Source organism: Quercus lobata, chromosome 8, assembly GCF_001633185.2.
Source record: "Quercus lobata isolate SW786 chromosome 8, ValleyOak3.0 Primary Assembly, whole genome shotgun sequence".
NCBI classification, from domain to species: Eukaryota; Viridiplantae; Streptophyta; class Magnoliopsida; order Fagales; family Fagaceae; genus Quercus; species Quercus lobata.
This window is the reverse complement of record NC_044911.1, coordinates 28,822,347-28,843,118: the sequence shown is the minus strand read 5'-3', so window position 1 is coordinate 28,843,118 and position 20,772 is coordinate 28,822,347. Positions and strand designations below refer to the sequence as shown.

Sequence of the window (20,772 nt, the reverse complement as noted above, 5' to 3'; positions counted from 1 at the left end):
ATGGACTTTACATTTGATGGGAAATATGAAAAGCAATTTTCCATTTAATAGTGCAATGTGATGATGGCAAGAACATGGTTGAAAGTGCAATATTCCACCAAGTTTGATCAGTGTCCTTATCTAACTTGTCGAAAGAAACCTGAACACTAACGTTACCAGTCATTAACACAACATAAAGATTCATCAAAGGATTGTATGTGTTTATCTGGTCTCTTCCATAAAAAATAAAAACACTAAAAATTATATTCCATCACAAAAAGACCAAAGAAGAGTTCGAACTTGTTGCATAAAATATTCTCATGGAAAAAGAATCGGCATCTGTAGTAACTTATTCATGGGATTCCAAGATAGGTATCCCTTAAATGTTTCACACTAGGAAAACAACAAAAGCCTCGGTACAATCTGCCCAAAAACAAACCAAAATGATGGAAACAAAGAGAAATCAAAGCATCCCTGACCAGAACCCACAACTTTGCCAGAGATACCATATCAAAATCTACGAAAACAAAAAAAATATCATGTCTATCTTTTTATGTATTGCCGCCTCACCAGAGATGCATGATACACTTCTGACTATATCCCGCAATCTGATTTTACATCTCACTCAAGTACCAAGAACAAAAAACCTAAAATGGTAACTCAAAACCCAAGTCTTAACACAAAATTCCTGTAACTTCTATCTCTAAATTTGATTCTTCGACAGAGGCACTCCAGTTAGATCTAGATAACCGAACTTCCTTAAGTTTTAACTGAAATATATTAACGAGGAAGGTGTGTGAAATTCACAATTCACCTGCTTCACCTACAATGTTGTGAAATCCAAATGATCCTCCTACGCAGCAATTCCTGAAGCAAGTGGGAAAAGGAACTTGTAAGTTTCAAAATTAATCAAGACAAGCAACATGTTTCATGAAAAGAATATCATTAGTGAAAAGGAGAACTTGAATACACATATAGTGAGATTGTAAGGCTCACCACAATATATGTAATTATATATATGTGGGTGAGTGTGCGTAAAGAATTTCATTAAGAAAATAGGAAAACAAAAACACTTAAGTACACAGGAGGAATATAGAAAGACTACCCCAGTTATTATGATCTAACTTTTAATACATAAGTTTGCTGACAAAAAACAGTGATGAGAATGCCTCTGTAAGTACATAGGAGAGGCACGCATCGTCAGTCCAAACTCTTTTCTTTCCAACTTAGCTTTTATGTTTGGAAAAGGTAAGTCATGGCAAAACTAATGGATATATAGCAGAGAAGAGCCTAGACCAACCAATTTTGAAAGGGACAAATTTTTAATTCAGAGAGGGAACCTCAGAACACCAAATTTAGCTATACATTTAATTCAATGCACCAAAGGAGTGACTATTGGTGTGTGAAAGATTAAAAGTTCACATTCAAGTCTACACTGCCAAAACAAAACAGGCTATTTACTTAAGCAACTATTATAAAGTTATGAAAAAAAAAAAAAAAAAGAGAGATCATAAATATGGTGCTTATTAACCTTCAAAAGCATATGTTGCAGGGTCGGTGCAAAGACAGGGTCAAGGATTTTCATGCATGGGCTGTCAACTCGAGACATCAACCTAAGGAATTGCAGAATAAGTGATAACCAGCACAGAAGCAAGGAAATAATTTTAAAAAAGAATAGGGAGCACAACCCAAGTTCACAGTGTACAGGAGGAATCTTACCATAAAATAAAAAGTGAAAACATAGAGCACCACTTCAAAAACAACTCATCCAAAAATATCTAAGAACAACCAAGAAAGGAAAAGAGCTAATGGCCAATCCCAGAAGCAACTGAGACAATTTTCAAGACAACAAACTCAAGCTTATTCGTTGGGAGCTCCACCCCATAAAAAGAGCAAAAAAGCACTCTTTAAGGGGTGTCCACAGCCTATAAATTCCCATAGGGGAGATGGGGTTAGGGATAGGTTCTAGGTTCAAGTTTTACCAAACAACAACAACAACAAATAAAGCCTTAGTGCCAAATTTTGGGGTGGGTTATGGATCCTCGACAAATTAGTTAAGGTCAGCCATATTTTCCCCTAGTCTACTCTCTATTACTCCCTTAATTGACATGTCATTTTCTATTACTTCTACTAATGTGATTTTTGGTCTTCCTCTACCTTTTCTCGTACCCTCAACTTGGATAAACTTGCTCTTTCTTATTGGTGCAATGCATAATAATCTAATATATCAACAGATCAGACAATCCTAATAATCAAGGTCCAACACAATGCACTTCTAGGTTGACATATACAAACCACCACTAAAGATGCCACAGCTTCAGTAAAAAAAAAAAAACTTTCTTCTTTTTAATATAAGGATTTTGTAACAAACAACCAATAATCCATAAGGGGAGAATGAAGATGATATGACCTAGAAATTAGAGAACAGGATAAATAAAGAATATATATTGTTGCCTATCTATATCAATATCAGCATGTATCTGTGTGACAAGCAATGCTTTGCATTGTAATTGAAGAGGGAAATAGTTGCAACAATCCAATTAGTTGGAATATAAGCCTTTTGTGAGCAACTGGGCGAAGCATACATGTGCAGCAGAAGTGCAAGGACACAAATGGTTGAGTGGATGAACATGTTCCAATACCGTAGAACAACCTGAAGAACATATTTGGTATTTCCAGCTGTTCAATAACTGTTTATGATAACATAATTATGTAACAATTACCCCCAATCATCACTAGTACACTAATTGTTATCTTCGACCTTTAGCTCCAAGTTTGAAGATATATCTTGAAATTCTAAGGACTTCTATATATTTTATAATATTCTGCTTAACTAATTTGGTACAAAGTGTGGAGGTCATCTGAAAAAAGACAGGCATCACTATCAATCTTAACATCATTTTGTATCCCATGACATTAATATGAACCTTGGAACACGCTAATATTTATGTATTTTATCTATGGAAACCTTCAATTTATCATGTTACTGATAATGTCCATTTATCCATTATTCGGTAAGTAGTTATTGATTTCTAATAAAATGCCTTCCAGATAATAGCTTTGGATATTATTGGCCTAAAATAACCTATTTGGGGCAATGCAAGAATAGAGCTACTTATAAAATAATGGTTGGAAAAACTTTAAATGGAAATTTCATTAATGGGTATTAATCCAAAGAGCTTTTTTTTGCTCCCGAAAAACCGTTTCTTTAACAATTAACCCAAACAATTTTCTGTTAAACTGTTCTTACTTTCATTCTCTTTTTTTTTTTTTTTGGATAAGCTGTTTTTGTTCTCGTTCTCAAAAACAAGTTTCAAAAAACAATTTTCTGCGAACAGAGCCTTAGTTTTATATTTCTAAACCTCAATAATTGAGGTTTAAAGAAAACGATTTGATGAGGAGAATTTAGGTTTAGATTAGAAGAAGGGTCTAACAAGAAATTTCCAGCAATAAAACAAGATTACAGCTAGGAGAAGAAAATAGGATTCAAGTTGGAACACTAAAACATCGACAACTAGGCTCAAAGTAAGCAAATATTCAAAAGAGACTATTTATGATAACCTTTAGTAACCCTAGAATCGTAGTCCTTCATCTTACATATAACAATGACTAGATGTTAACCATCCAACTTCATTTAGTGTCACATGTTAGTCCATGACCTGTTAAAATACTCAAAGCATAATAATCAATTAAACATAACATAATTATAAAAAAAAACAGAGAATAGACTAATGTGCCTTTTTTTTCTTTTTATTTTTATTTTGGGTTTAAATTCTTCTATGTAGCTCACAGCTTGACTAATCAAAATTTTGAGAAGAACAAGTGCATACAAAATGTAGGAAATACAAAGCATCAAGTTACATACAACAGCATGCTTGTTAAATCCATTGAACAACGTGCTTGAACCTGAACCATTTTATTCGGCTGGACATTGCACCAAAACTATGGGCTAAATGGATTTTGGTATACACATTATTCTGTAAATAAAGTACTCAAGTAGTTCCCAGTACACCAATACACCACACCTTAATTTATCTCTAGTATTCTATAAAAAGCTACTTAACTTATGGTCCAAAACAAAGTAGTCAGCTAAAAGTACTGGTGGTAGAGGAAAAAATTGCTCCATTTATAAATGAGGTGAAGCTTTTGAATGTTGCACAAAGACAACCAAATTCATCAAGTGAAAGGCAAGGATTTAGATCATCATGCAAAAAGATTAAAAATGAGCCAGATTCTATAACAGCTCCCACAAGATATTTATTTCTTTCTACCATATGTCAAAAATATATTTAGTTTTATTGTTCAATATACGCTCTGTTTGTTTCGCTGGAAAACCTTCTGTAAAGATAATTTTTCACATTTTCCAGTGTTTGGTAGCACAAAAAAAAACCTGATCAATGGAAAACTATCTTTGGTCAATGGAAAACTCTAATAAAAATAAGGCTTATTTTCTATAAGCTGTTTTCCAAATTTTTTTTTTGGAAAACAATCTCTCTCTCATGTGTTGCATCTCCTATAAATATTATCTTCGTCTATAGCCGTGGGAAACATAATTTTTTGGTGCCTTCTCTCTCTCATGGTAAGTTTTCTCACTTTTTCTCTCTTCACTTTGCTTTTTCTCTCCTCACACCCTCACCGTCACTAACTCTAGTCTCTCCTCTTCCCATAGATCTCTCTCTTTAACTGTCTCTCTTCTCTCTTTTCTCCATGTTTCTCTTCCCCTCTGTAACACAATTCTTTGATTAGATTTTTCTCTACTTTACTGATCGATTAATAGCTCCGACTTGCAAAAAAGAACAAATTTGCAGCGGTTATTATTTCATTCCTCTCTACCAAAATCCCAATTCTTTGCTTTGAATTTCAAGCTCGATTTTCTTTTTTTTCTAAGAAATTTTAGGTTTGATGGATTCTAAGAAGAAGTTACTTCTTTTTCGTACATAAAGTGCAAAAAAATAAAATTTAAAAAAAAATAATAGAAGAAGAAGAAGAAGAAAGAATGAAAGAAGTAAAAGATGAAAATTTTAAACATAGTACCTATATTGCTCTAAATTGCTTTTACATGGGACAATCTTTACCGTGGACTAATAATATTGTTATATAATGAATGATAATTGTTTAGGAGAATTGCATTTGTTGGCAAATACATTTTTTGTTGGCAAATATTATGTAGTGATGATATATTATGCAATACATTATGTAAATACATAATTTAGAGTAATATTGAAGACTTGTGGTTGATCATAGTAGACAAATGGTTGATATGTGTGTGTGTGTGTGTACGTACGTTATTGTCTATATATATGAGCAAGATGAGTGGTAAAGATCATGAAAATTTGACAACTAATTAATTTTGATTGTATCTATTGTCAAAATTTTAGATTAATTAGTATGAAAACCAAATTCATTCTTGGTTTTTTATTTATAATGATTACATTAGTTAGTTTACATAATATACATGTTTTAAATTATACGAGAAATATTTTTAAAAAATTGCATACCAAACACCAAAAAACATTCTCAAGCGCATTTTCAAGGTCGTTACCAAATACTGGAAAATAAGACAGTTTTCTAGAAAATGCTCTTTGGAAAATGAATCATTTTCCAGAAAACGTTAATGCTGAAACAAACAGAGCGATAGTAAAGTTCCCAAACTTGATAATATTTGAGTGAGTGACTAAAAAAAGGATTATTGAGTTTGTGTGAAGATATTAATTAACTGGCTCTTACCTCTATTTGACTGTCTCTTATTAACACTATAACCACCAACATAACTAGGAGAAGTTTTAGCAGAAACATCAGGAGCTGCACTGCCAAGTCCATAACCAAAGGGACCAGACCCATCTCGTTCAGCATTTGATGATCGCCAAGTGGTGTCCCCGTATACAGAACCACTATTATAGAAGTCTGCAAAGTCCCCATCAAAACCACCTGTTGATGCAGCATAAGATGATGTTGGGGCCGTATTGGTACCACTGTTTCTTCCATACCCTCCCGTTCCCAAGCCATAACTGTCCTCACCACCTCCATAACCAAAATTTCCACTATTGTTAGGGGCATTGTTACTTCCACCTTGAGCAGAGATTCCCAAAGAACCCCAATTTACTCCAGCATTACCAAATGTGCTTCCCCCAATGCTCCCACTTCCTGATCCCAGGTATGCACTGGAACTTGCAGAGCTTGTGCCATAATTAAGCCCCCCACTCCCCCACAGATTCCGAGTCATAGAGCTGAAAAAGGAAGTGCTTCCTCCATTACCACCATCATATGCAAGTGGACTAGTAAACCTATTTGAATTACCATAATAAGGGTTCAATCCCCGTCCATAGCTGAGATTACTACTAAAATTTGCACTCCCCCCAAAACCTGGGCTCAACCCTGGCTCAAAATTCACACCCATTCCATAACCAGAACCAAATGGAGGAAAACCACCACTTCGGCCACCACCAACTGGACTGAATCTACCATCCATCCTAAGTCCATATCCTCCAACTGTAGTTGGAGTATATCCTTGAGGGTAGCCATTAAGTAAGTTATTGACCCTATTCAGACCATAGTAGTTACCAAGTGGGCTGCGACTGGGACCAGGTGATAACTCTTTGGGAACTGCACGCTTGACCTCAACCATTTTACCATTTAGTTCATGAAAACTCTTGATCAAAACCTTGTCCACTGCTTCCTCTGAATCATAAGTGATAAATCCAAAGCCTCTAGGCCTCTGGGTGTTGTGATCATACATCACCACAACATCAGTGATTGTGCCAAACTGATCAAAATACTTCTTGAAGTCACTCTCTGTGACTGTGGATGCTAAACCTCCAACAAATATCTTTCTAGTGCGGCCAGGACCTGGAGAGCCATGGATGCTACCACTGCTTCTACTCAAAATGTTTTGGTCATCCCTAGGAACAGCCTTTTTTGCCTCAACCTGAGTATAGAGATGGCACAATCATGAAAACACGATCAAATAGCAAAACTATGAATTCTAAGATCTCATCACAAGACAATTAAGACATACATGAACAAAACCGATTAAAAGAAATCAATGTGAGAAGAGAAGACATGATTACTCTTGGCCCAATTTGAAATTACCACAATAAAACGAATTCCTGCAATTACAATTCCGGACCCATAACTCGATAAGGAAATGGATTTTCCTTTCTATTTTGAGCAATTCAAATAGAAAACCTCAATGCCATGTGAAAATCTCAAAAGTATAATTAAGGGAGAAAACTTACCATCCTTCCATCTATGTTGTGCTTCTCCTTTATGACTCTATCCGCAACAGTCGGGTCGGCAAAAACAACAAAGCCAAAACCTCGAGCACGACCTGTGGTCCGATCCTTCATAATAACAGCTTCTACCACCTCACCATATGAACTAAAATACTCCTTGAGACGCTCTTCATTTGTGTCCCAAGATATCCCACCAATAAATAACTTGCCACTATCAGATTGCATTTTTCTACATGCCAAAGATACTTCCATCAGTTATAAGTTCAAAAACTCACAAATGCCAATGGCACTATTAGGAATTCAAACGTAAATCCTTATTCACAAACACTAAATTCAACTCTAAAAACATATAATACATTGGATCCAATCCATTAAACACAATTCTACAATAAAAAATAAAAATAAATAAATAAATAAAAACAGCATAGCCACCAAAATTATCTAGAACAATCCACGCTAGCGGATTAAATGAAAGGCAGATTAAAATTCCATGCTAGTGGATTGAATGAAAGTCAGATTAAAATTCCAATCACAATCCATAATTCAAAGCATTGCCAGGAATATAAATTATGGTTTACATCGACTATAAGAATCCAAGCAAATGAATTGAAATGCAGATGAATAACCAATCCAGATTCCAGGCAATAAAACCAATACCTTATTTGTATATTTATTACAAGCCACCAACTCTCACTCCAACAAAATAATCAATACTATTGGATTCAATTCAAAAACATCGGATCGTTCATCGATCAATTAACGCACCCAGAATTAACCAAACCTGGAAACAAAAAACAAAAAAGGCAAAAAACCCAGATACAATTTCAATCAGTAAACTCATCAAGATCCAAAAAAAAAAAAAAAGCCCACAAAAAATTTAGAAAAGATCCAAACTTGGATCGAAATTTCCACAAAACCCACCGGTTGAAGCAAAACCCAGATGCCAAATCTTACAGAAAACTAAGATCTGAGTGAGAGGGGAGGCACAATAATGAATAAGAACAGAAAGCAGATTATGCCTCCCCACAACCTTTTTTCTTTGTTCTTTCAATTGTTGTGGTTCTTATTGGATTAGCAAATGCAAATTCAGTTACAAACAGATTGGAACAAATATGTTTCTAACATATGTTTTAGAGAGAGAGGTTTTAGAGAGAGAAAGAGAAGGGGTGAGATGTCTTCTTTGTGAGGATTATATAGCCGGCTCTCTCTCTCTGAGAATAGAAGTTGAAGATTTTCCTTTTTTTTTAATGATTTGTTTTTCTTTTCTTAATTTTTGTAAATATCAATTTCATTTATGAAAATGGTTTTGTAACAATAAACAGGGATTTGGAAGAAAATTATGCTTTAAAATTTTCAAAACATAATTATTTGGGTTTATATATATTGGAAATGTTTGCTGGTCCTCCATTTTTCATTCATTCCTTTTCTAATTATTGGAAGAAGTATTATATATGTTTTTTTTTTTTTTTTTCTGCAAGCATATGGATATTTGATCAAAATCAGACAAATTGATCTGAAACCGTTTATTAGCTTGACTTTTATTTGATTTTATTGCTAAGATTGTTCTCAACGATTTTGATTGATCCATGAGTGTAAAATATAAATGTTGCTCGGTGAATTATTTATAGAAAATATATGGGTATGAATATTCTTTTACCTTTTGTAAACACATTATGGGAAACAAAAATAGTCAGAGTTGATTCTCTCACCAGTCGACAAAAATGATGTCAAAACTCAAAACCTTTCTCAAATTCTCTGCAAAAATTTTACTGTTAATGGGAGACAATGATTTGAGAAAAAAAAAATTATTACAATTTTCTTTCACTGAAAGCTCAGAATACTTTTGTTTTCATACTTACAATATGGAGTTTTTATATGTGGGTGTGGCTTTCCTAACATATCTTGACCATGCTTAACACATTCGGTCGGTGAAAAAATATTATATCTCAGTTTCTTACTCAAACTAAAATAAAAAATAATAAAAAATCAAGTCAAACCACCCAAAAAAACTCTATTATTCTCTATTTCCATAACAAGATATTTGAAGTTTTACCTCCTTCTATACTAAAAACCAACTATTGGGAAAATACCAGAACAAATGCCATGTAAATTTTTTTTTTTTTTTTTTTACCACTTATCTCATAATTTTCTTTTTGGAATAAAAAAACCTTAGCATTAACTCTTAAGGCCTAAACTCTAATGATCCAATTGTGCTCTAGTCTTCAGCCAAAAAAAAAAAAAATGTACTCTAGTCTTCTCTACCTCTGTTTCCTTCTTCTCCATCCAATCAAAGATAGAGAGACTAGGGGAGAGTGTAGAACTTAAAGCTTAGACCTTAGACTTCACTATAGACCTTTTTTTTTTTTTTTTTAGTTCATACTTTGCAAAGTGGACAAATACTTTGGTTGATTCTTAACCATTAAGCTTGTGTAGCACGCAAGGTTGTCAAAATCGGGATCCTACGTAGGATCGTGGGAGGTAGGTAGAATCGTAAATCGTAGGATCGGATCGTGGATCGTAAGATTCTACCTATTTTCAGATTTTAAGTAAAAAACCTATTAACAGTGACTTTGTATGTTATATAATCACTTAAAATATAAATCCATCCATTAAAAAAAAATTGCATAATAAAATGTAATTTGCATGCACTACATCGTTCTTATGTCATTCTAACGAAACAAAATATATTTAACTTTTGACATAATGTATCTAAAAAGTTCAGTACATGTTTAATTAGCAACTAAGTACCAAAATATTATGTCTCAAAAAAAAAAAGTACCAAAATATTATCTACACATATGAAAAATGTTTTCCAAATTCTAAGTTCCAAATCCAAAATAAGTTAGGCTAGTTAGCATATAAAAACTAGTTAACTACAAATTTACAATATGTAATCTAAAAGAGAATTCTCAATCTAAAGTAAACTAGCTAATTACAAATATGAAATCCAAAAAAGAATTCTCATTCTAAGGTTCTTCTAATCTAATCACTATCATTGTCATATCTCATTTCATCATCTAAATATTTTAGGTTTTGTTTTTGAAAACGTTAAACTTAAGTACTATAGTTTTTTTTGAGATTTTATGTTGACATAGGGGTAAATTTGAGACTTCAATTCATTCTTGGGCTTGTGAGTTTAGGTGGATTATCTTACCTAAATGAATCACACTTAAAAAAAAAAAAAAAAAAAAAAAAAAAAAAAAAAAAAGCCAAATGGTAGGATCGGTAGGATCCCATACGATCCTATACGATCCTACACGATCCTACATACAATCCTATCATTTTTGCGATCCTGCTACGATTTTAAACTTTTTGGTGAGGTGGGATCGTAAAATCGTGCGATTTTACGATCCGGATCGCGATTTTGACAACCATGATAGCACGTGTCCAAATGGGTCTTCTTCTCTCTTTCTTTTTTTTTTCTTTTTTTTGGTTCCCCCAGGGGCATTGTAAGCGATAAATGAATTATATTCCTGTAATTCTCAATTTTTTTTAGATACAATTATTAATTACGGCTCAATTCTAGTTTCTATCCTCTTCCAAACTTTCTTCTATAGATGTGACGTTAGAAGTTACAGAAATTTTACAAATGAAAAAAAAAAAAAAAAAAACATTTGTTAATGCGGCAGATTATTAGTGATAAATAAAAACGTAATATCAAAAATAGATCCAAATAATAATTAATAAAAATTTGTCAACTCAATAGGTGTTAAAAAATTTGTCAAAATTTTATATATATATATATATATATATATATATCATTACTCTAAGTTATAATAAGAATATTAATGTGAATCAATACTAAGTACTTTCGTGAAGGATTTCTTAAGCTTTGTACATGCCCCTCTTAAATATTTTGATATATGATATTCTTTTTCTCTAGGCATCTTCCTTGTTTTCCATGTGTCTAGCAAACCCATCCCCACAACAATGTTGAGCTAATCTTCTCTATTTTCATTTAGCGGTATAATTATAACAATAGTATTCCATTTTCCATTGAATAAGTGAAATAATGGGGATGTATAATTGATCATTTTGGAGGCAGAATACTGCACATCTTTTTCTTCGTGGGACCAATAATCCAATTCATCACTTGTGTACGTTTTCTCTCGTCAAAAAGGTTTTTTTTTTTTTTTTTGACAAACAAACACACACAATGAAAGAGAAAATAGTTTTAACACAAAAGCACACCACCTTTTTTTTTTTTTTTTTTAATGGGAAATACATCAAAACTTTATTAATCAGCAGGGATAACAATTGCATCCTGGTTGAGACCTTGTTCAAGGAATCTCTTCAACTCAAACAAACAGGTCTGCAATTCCTAAAAAAAATGATTTAAAAATTCAGCATAAAAAAACATAAATTGGCTTGCATACAAGTGTATTAGGGATTTGAAAGAAAATTCAAAAATAAAATAAAATGCCTATATATGTTGAATTTTTTTTAATTACAATTTAATGGTACACTTATGTAATCTTAGTAAAACGTCATAATCTTCTCCCCAAAAAAAATTATAATTTCATAAGGTATTTTATATATATATATATATATATATATATATAAATTATCTATGTAAGTATTTAATATATTTAGAATGTTTTTAAAATTTTGGCTTTATTTTTCGAACAATATAACAAATAAGTAAATGAAGAGGATACTGTTTAATATATTCCTTCATTCGTTTACTTAGTTGAAAATAAATCAAAATAAGAAAATTATTTATCATCTCACATTATTATTATTTAAATTTATTTTTTCATTTATGTAAAATTTATCACACATACTTTTTATATAAGGTAAATTACAACTTACCCACTTATGGTTTGATCAAAATTTAAGTTGCCTACTTGTGGTTTAAAAGTTGGCACTTTGCTCACCTGAGGTTTATTCCGTTAAGCTTCCGTAAGCCCCCTCTTTACTTTCACCGTTAAAAACACAAAAAACATAACAAAAACATAAAAATCAAGATCTAAAAGAATATCTTTTTAAAAATAATTGTGAAGCTCTCAGATCCACTAGGTTTACTGAAATTTTGTGGTAGTTCAATCACTTTAGCTCCTTGCAAATCCAGCACCTTGAGCAACTTGAATCTAGCATGAAATAATTTTGAAATGGACAACTTAGATGGCAGATCTTCAACTCCAAATACAAGCAAAGAGCAAACATGAGATACAATTATGTTGGTATTATGTTTGTTAAACTTTGTTGGATTGTTCGCCTCCTGCATTTTCTAGACATGCTTTTGTTGCAAAATTTTCAGGTCTCGACTTGGAAACAATCATGAATGCGGCATTTCATGACTCTTGCATCAACAATTGTTATAGCTATTTGTACCAAGCTTCTATTAAGAAGTTAGAAACTAAAGGCTAAACCCACAAAATTAATCAAAACTAAAAGCTAAACTCAGATTTTTTTGAACATAAACCCAGAAATCTTGAACATAAACCAAAAATTAAACTCATTAATTTTGAACATAAACCCACAACTACTGCAAATTAAAATTAAAACCAAATCAAACACAACTCAAATTTCTTTCTCAATCTTTTCTATCCCCTAAACAATTTTGTTTGGATTGATAGGCTTGAGAATGTTCTTAAGAAAAGGAAGAATGTTCTTAAGCCAAAACTTCACAATTTTAAGAAATATACTTTTAGATCTTGACTTTTCTGTTTTTTGTATTTTTAACGGTGAAAGTAAAAATGTGGGTTGCGGAAGTTTGACGGAGTAAAACTCAGGTGGGCAAAGTGCTAACTTTTAAACTACAATTAGATAACTTAAATTTCGGCCAAACCATAGGTGGATAAATTGTAATTAGCCCTATTATATATGACAATTAAATCTAATAATCCAAATTATAGAAAATTATTAATAGTTCAAAGAAAAAAATATGAATTATGACAAAAATATGAAAATGTTCATGTTTAAAATAAATAGTAAACATGGAACTAAAAATATTAAGTTTGATCATTTTATTGTCATATATAATGACAATAAAAATACATATGGCCAACCATAATTAGTATGTAAAAAATTCATAGTCGATCCCAAAATTTTAAAAACCGTGGAAAATAAACAATTATACCATCAATAAGAATATTAGTGTTTGGTTAAGGTGAAATATTTTTGCACAAATATAATAATACATAAAGTGTTTAATATGTAAAGACTTTTGTGGTTAAATAAGAGATCTGAGTTAGAATTCTATTTACATAAAGAACCAATTAAATTATTGGCTTAATGATAAAGAGAAGTTATCATGGAATGATTGCAAGTTGAAATTTTATCCTATATATCCCATAAAAGAAAATTATTAAAAAAAAAAAAAAAAATCTTTAGATAAATTGGTACGAAATCATTTTGATTTTGGCCACAATCAGTCCTGACATTCTTAGCGACAAATCCGCTTATTGCCTGTAGCTTTTATCTTGGTAGAGGTACTTAGTCTACGTTGATGCCACAGGCAAATGATACATGATAATTAACATGCATCACAATGTCAAAGTGATGGTTCTACCATTGTCTCCCCCTCCCCCCTCTTTAATGGTATTTATGGTGCACAAAGTAAAAGGTTTTGTCAAGTGATGTCTATTCAATATTCATACAAGATTGATTATGTTCAACACAGATTTACAATTAACAATATTATTGGTATCAAACAGAAGAAGAACAAACCCAATAGACAAGGTTTTTTTTTTTTTTTTTTTTTTCCTTCCTTTTACTAGAATAAATAAGGTCAATTAAGAACTTTGTCACGGGCTTCAAATCCAAATTCACCTTCATGGGAAGAGTCTGATATGCCATTGAACCAAGTCCAAGAGGTTTTTGACAAGTTACTAAAACTAAACTTAATCAGTTAGATGATAATATATATACAGGATACACAGCAATTCAAGGTTATTTGATTTGGAGAATAATTAATGGTAGGCAATTAAGCATGTTGTTTAATTACTATTGATATTGTTATCTTTTGTTATAATAACTAACTATTTACCTTTTGGCTAGTGTCCACAAAGATCATTCCATCTGCATGGCCTAAAGGCTAAAAGTCCAAAGGACTGAGTCGCACACACAACGGAATTTCTGGGGCGGAATTTCTCATGGAGATGGAGGGTAAAACTGGTGACATATATTTGATTTGAATATGATGGAAATATGAATATGATTAGCAATCAGCATCTACAATCGTGCTCCCCACGAAAGGTAGTTTGGTCTTTCCATAGCTGGCCTAGGAGCTCCAGCTATTAAATTTATTAATATTTTCCTCTCTTTTTTTTTTTTTTCTTAAAATTAAATTATGACTTCTAATTGAGAATTGTAAATAAAAGCCCGTTTGGTAAGAGATTTTTAATAATGTTGTTGTTATTTTGTGAAAATACATATGGATAAAAAAAAAGTGTGAATATACGTGTAATGTTGTTTAAACACTGAAAATTGTTGTTTAAACAAAAGTAACAAACACCCCCTAAGTCTCTTGTTATCAAATAAAATAATTAAGATTTGAGGTCTGGTCCGATTATACAAAAAACTAATTAGTATCATCATAAAGCAGATGTTATAAGTTACAATTATATTGTAACTAAAATAAAATAAATAAATAAAAGGAAAATTGCAATTGACCATATGGCACCATTGGTCCATGTGGCTATAGTTATAACGACATTTACATCACCTCCATCACAAGCTTGGCTATCTTTGAAACATTAAAAGGTATAGGTTATTTTGGTCACCCACTGGTTTTGGCTGGTGGTGGGTTATATATATCATAAATGGTTGGTAATAGGTATCCAGCCTGCACAGGTTGGGGTGGCAACTGGTGATAATGGCAAAGGTGCATCACATGATATATATATATATATATATATATATATATGTGTGAGTATAAAGTGTGGAATGCTTTGTGACTCCTTGATTCTAATCATCCAATCCCATCATCTTCTTTCTTAAGGTTTACTCTTTGCTCTCAATCAGATGGCAGCCATTATCTGATAAATTTTTAATTAGTTTAAAGTTAGGAACTTTTACATGTTGTAGCTTGTAAGAAGTAAGTAGCAAATGATTCCTCTACACCTGTGGTGTGCATTATTCCTTTATTGTTTTATATTTTTTATTTGTCTCAATTTACATGTTTTGATTTATTTTATGAGACATTGCAAAATATATGTAAGTTCTTACTTGTATAGTTTAATAAATTACCTCTACTTTTTTTAGAAAATAAATAAGATTTTTATTAAAGTTGGACCTCATCATGAATGTGAGAGGAAAAAACAATACCATTTTTCGTACTCTAAGAGTACCTAAGAATTACTCTGTCTTTAAAATAATTGTACTATAAAATAATTCTATAGAAGTTTTAGAAATATATATTTTTACTTTAAAAAAAATTGTATTATTATTATTATTTTTTTTTTTTTTGAGAATTGTATTATTTCAAACTATATTTTTTGGACGTATAGAATATGCCATACAGTAACTATACGTTAATACACTGATTTTACTCTTTTTTTTTTTTTTTCTCTCTCTCTCTGTAGGACACTGATTTTACCTTTTTTTTTTTTTTTAGAATCGACACTGATTTTACCTTGGTACGTACAAATGGCAAAATATAACATTGCGGTCCTACAAAGTTTCGAATTATTGTTTGCATGTTATGAATAATCTTAAGGTTAATTGGCATTGATCTCAAAAAAAAAAAAAGGTTAATTGGCATTTCTTTTTAATTGGAGGAGCATGTTTTAGTGGGTGAATTCCCTCCATAACTTACCTAGTAAAATAAATCATTGTCTTCACGCTATAGTTACAAATCAATCGATACAATTTGTTAATATAAATATAAACTTTTCTGAAGGCATCTTTGAACTCATTTTGATCATGTAACAAATGTCAAAAGCAAGAAGGAAAAATTATTCAACAGACTATGGTATTATAACACATTCGTCATCTTCTGAAAAAAGAAAAAGGAAAAAAAAAGATGTTTACTTAAGCCCACCATTAACTCTTATACTATAGATCTTATGTGCCTTAAATATCATATAAACGGGTGTGAGAGTGCCTTTTTTGTGACACTCAGGCCCAAGGATCTCGGGCCGAATAGTTTGTGGTTTGATGGACCGGGCTTTGATTCACCGCAGCTAACAGGCTGTTTAAGAATCAAGTAATGCACAGGGCATGTTTCCTACAATACATGTAAACTGACAAGTAGGGATATTTGTATTGAAAGACAAATCAAAAACAGCAAGGTAAATGCAAAGATCAAAATAACAAAAGCACAAAACAACGTTATAAGGATCCTTAAATCAGTGAGAAATGTTTCATTGAAATTTTCTTTGTTATGGTTACAATACGCTCACTAAGACGTGATACAAGATTCAAGCAAGCTCAAAAATTACAGTCTTCAATGGCTATTCCAACCTTCAAGACTTGCAAAGTTTGATTCTTTTTTAATCCGAGTATGTGCAATAGTGGCTTTTATAGGATACCGGGAAGTACTGTTACTAACTTTCCCTGAGTTTTCTCTTCTTTACAGAATTTCATCAATAGTTTTTCACTCCTCCAATCTCTGCCTTCTTTGCAACCTTTCCCTCCCTTTTATAGTGATATTTTGGAGTCCCAGGGGAACCATTGGTTCTCCTGTTTTGTCCTCTAGTTAACTGGGCATGTACCGTGCCCATCACTCAACAGGTTCTATTCCCTGTTTTTCATCCTTCCCTTCTTTTCAGCTTTGATTTCTTTGAAAGTCCATGGCTGGTTACGTATTTCGAGATATGTTAAGGTCACGCCTTTCTCGATCCCACCGTTTGGTAGTTCTTCCTTTTTGCCTTTTTTCCCAGCCGGGCGGAATCCCATTCTGCTGGTTTGAAAGTCGTCTGTTGCCATTCCCTTTTTCGTACTTCTCCATTCTGGTTCCCCAAGGCGCTTCCCACTTGCACCATAAGAGGTCGCTGATTCTTTCTTCTTTTCTTCCTAGGTCGTTTGGTGCTTGTGGCTTCTACTCTGTTTCTTATTTTTTCTTTTTGTCCTTTTCTTTCGAACTATCTTAATCTTTCTTTGACTTTGCTTATGCGCCTAGGAGGATCCGCCCCTCTTGGTGGTCGCTGAGGATCCTGGCTATTTCTTATTCAATCTCTTGATGTGGGCTTCTCTTCCTTCTTGATGCTTCTTTTAGGCTTCAAGCCTCTTAGACCTGCCACTCCTTCTCTTTTGTGGTCCCCTTGCACCTGCTTCCTTGGGCTTGGCTTATTTTCTTTTGGGCTTGGCTCACTTCTTTGGGCTTGGGCACTGTGATCTTTTTTAGACCTCAATATTTAGCCCCCCGAGCTCGTGGGTTGCCTGAAGCCCACGCGTGAGTAATTCAGGGTTCCTTAGATTTTGTAGGATCTTCTTTTAATTACCCCTGGACTCCCTTCTTTCTTACTCAGGATCCCAGCCTTTCTTGCTGCTTTTTTTTTTTTTTGTCATCTTAGTCTTTTGCTGTGTGTCATGTTCCCTCATTTTACAATTTCCTCTTTACACAGGACGTGGCAGTTGAGTATTTGGAGTAAAATTTCCTTTACCTACCTTTCTCGTTCCCCGTAACTTCCATTAATAACTGCTAATTAATCTTTTCTTCAAAATTAAATTTTTTGGCAACTGGCACATCTTTCCATACACTGTCTTCTCCAACTGCTCTTTGCGCTTTTATTGCGGCCACTTCACATTATCACTTTGCTTCTCTGAGTCTTTCATTCTTGGGTCTCTTTTCTCTCTTATCAGACAGTCTGTTATTCCCGTCTTCCCTTTTTCGTTCTTTCAATCCCCTTTTCTTCTCATTATTCTCATTGTTCCAATGGCTTCTTCTTCTTCTCGAAAAAGAAGAGAGCGCACCCCAAGCCCTTCTAAGGGCGAAGGTTCTTCTAGTTCTGCTCCGAGTGAATCTCACAAAGTCACTGAGCGTCCGACCTTTCCTTTACGGGACCCCTGGTACTCTCCCAGTCTATTTTTTCCTTAGGTATCTCATGGCGAGGCTCTTTCGTCTCGTCATGCCTGGATGTTTTCTGGCCAGGCGGGTTTTGCTAGTTCCGCCCAGGTTCCAGACCCTAGAGTGATTTTTGACCTTCAGATTAGACAAGGAATTCGAGAGGCGGTACCTATCTTTTTCGATTTTGTTCCTGGGAAAATCCAAGGTTGGCCCATCTGGGTAGATAAGGAACTATCTAATGCGGAGTTTGTGGGTCGCCTGGAGCGTGCTGGTATCCTAAAAGCAATGGCAATTTCCAGAAATATTGAGGGTTTCAGAGATGCCAAGGGGCTCAGGCATCTGGTACGCCGTTGGTGCCCTTCTCTTCATACTTTTTTCTTTTCTGTTGGTGAGTTGACGATTACCCTGGTGGATGTGGTTAATAACTTCCTTCTCCCAGTATTTGGTGATGAGAGTCCTTTTGATATCAGCCTTTCTGAAGAGGATCTTACGGTGGAAGATAAACTGTTTAGCCATTTCGGTGGTCACACTGCCTCTCCCGGTGGTAAGCCGGCCAGAATGGGGAGATGGGTGATGACCCTTTCCCGTGAGAAAAATAAAAAAGTTAGGTGGGTTGGTTTCTTAGCATTTTGGCTTAGCAAATTTTTGTTCAATGAGTTCCCTGGGTACGGGGTTAAATCTTCCTTCTTTCCGTTAGCAATCAAGTTGGCTCGAGGTACTCAATACCCTTTAGCCCTTCTGTTTTTGGGTCATGTTTATTCTCAATTGGATCAGCTTCATGGAGATGAGGCCGAGGGTGATTCTTGTTATGTGATTACTTCGTCTATTCACTGTGCTATTCTTCAAATTTTCATGTGGGACCGTTCTTCAGCCACTTTGGCTAAGTGTAAGAATTTGAAGTTTGTAAAGGATAAATTCCAAGGATCCCCTGATATAGTGAAGGGTCTTTGTGGTAATTTGACTGATGCTTTCCCTATTATCTTTCGTTGGATCAATTGAAAGGGGGTGGCCTCAACCTTGTTGAGTTATTTGATCAAGCAGGAAATTTATGTTGGAGATCTCCTCGTGAGTTTGATCCTGGCTTTGCGTGCAACTCTGTGTTGTCTTCCTTTTTATCTTCTACAGGTAATACTTTTGATCTGCGTCATGGTGATGAGGGCAGTCTAGCTTATCTTGCTTGCATTAGCACCTCTTGGCTTCCTGTGGCTTCTTTGAGTGGTCCAAGATATACCCATTATTCAGCACACCGGGTGCTCCGGCAGTCTGGTTTTGACCAGGACATTCCACCAATTTTTAAGGATATAGTGCCGTCTCTTCCTTCTTTGGATCCTTTCTTGAGACTGCAGGCCTTCTCTTATTGGTCACGGAGGAGCCCTCAGTTTGTAGTGCCTAACTCTCAAAGAGGAGTTTTTGCTTCTAACAGTTATGCTGGTTACTGGAGAAGAATACAGAAGTCTTTTGTTGATTATGTTGGCTCTGGTTCAGTTTGGGAAACCCTTAGTCTTAGTATTGTCTCTGCTCCGACATCCAATAGACGTTTATCCCTGCTTGCTGCTGGGATTGTTTCTGCTGTCGTAAGTAGCAAGACTAGGTTTGCAAAATGGCATGCCTCCAGGGGAGGTTGGGTGACATATGCACAAGATTTTCCCGGAACTTGGTTAGGTTGCGGTCTTATTATTGGTACTTCCCTCGGAGTACCTATTAAGAAAGATGCAGTGGAGACAATAGGTGCTGCCACCACTTCAGGTAAAGGCAAGGATGTCAGGCCGAAAAAGACGAAAACAGTTGATGTTGAGGAAAGTACAGAAGGTGTAAAGACTGGTCCTGAGGCGAAAAGGAGAAAAACTGGGAAATCCCAGACACATTTGGTATCCCAGGAAGACAAGGAAGTCGGGCAACCTTTGCCTTTAAGGACCCGAAAGAAGACCAAGGTAGAGTTTTCTTTTTCCCAGGTTACTATGACTTCTTCAGTCCATGGTCTTTTAGGATCCTCTGATTTTGTATCCCACCTCCCCTTAAGACCCTCTGGGCATACTCGTAGTAAGCAAAAGACCTCCAAAGAATCTGTAGAGAGAGAGAAAAGGGCAAGACCTCTTTCCTTCTTCTCTCTTTTTCATTTGTTCATATTGTTGCAGTTACTTCCTCTTTTTTAGCTAACGAATGATTGTTTCATTTGCAGTCCAAACGCAAGTCGGACTTCAAGAAGGGCAAAAGTCAATATTCTGGTGATGATGTGGTATGGATTTCCCTTGTTCATGCTTCTTCGTTTGCTCTGGTACTGTGTTGTCTGTATCACCCCGTTGTCTTCACTTATTACCATTTGCTTTTTCCTTTCTTTTCTCTTTAGGTGGAGGTGTCCCCTCCTATAACCGGCAAAGTTCTGGAAGAAGAAACTGTTACAACCCTTTCTATTGCATTTCCCGTTATGGAGGAGGAGCCCCCTAGTGGTGGTCTGGCTGAGGAAATCGGGCAACCGATGCAGGGTGCCCAAACTTCTCAGGATCCCGAAGATTCCAAGATCCCTGCATCTCACAGTCCTCAGCTTGAGCGTACTCCCAGTCCCATCAGAACTGTGTTTCCTCAAACATTGTCAGGTAAAGAGACTTT

General features: G+C 34.3%; 1 protein-coding gene across 2 annotated transcripts; it reads right to left on the bottom strand.

Annotated features, from left to right (window-relative positions):
* Positions 1-259: 259 nt before the first annotated feature.
* On the bottom strand, positions 260-8,440 carry LOC115955590 (heterogeneous nuclear ribonucleoprotein 1). Of its 2 annotated transcripts, XM_031073778.1 has the most exons (6): positions 8,133-8,440; positions 7,869-7,992; positions 7,215-7,440; positions 5,707-6,904; positions 1,511-1,592; positions 260-846 (listed from the first exon to the last, which is right to left on the bottom strand). In XM_031073778.1, exons 3-5 carry the CDS (start codon positions 7,434-7,436, stop codon positions 1,588-1,590), a joined length of 1,425 nt encoding a protein of 474 aa, XP_030929638.1. In that variant the 5' UTR covers positions 7,437-7,440; positions 7,869-7,992; positions 8,133-8,440; the 3' UTR covers positions 260-846; positions 1,511-1,587. The 2 variants fall into 2 exon arrangements, with proteins under 2 accessions (XP_030929638.1, XP_030929637.1); XM_031073777.1 differs by lacking the exon at positions 1,511-1,592 and having other exon boundaries at positions 8,133-8,438.
* Between the last annotated feature and the right edge of the window lie 12,332 nt (positions 8,441-20,772).

What these genes read in the sequence shown, in the direction of transcription:
- LOC115955590 (XM_031073777.1), bottom strand. Translation starts at nt 7,436, where the DNA reads ATGCAATCTGATAGTGGCAAGTTATTTATTGGTGGGATATCTTGGGAC. An exon ending in ACAACATAGATGGAAGGATG is followed by an intron (nt 6,905 to 7,214) that starts GTAAGTTTTCTC and finishes CTCTATACTCAG; the next exon opens with GTTGAGGCAAAAAAGGCTGT.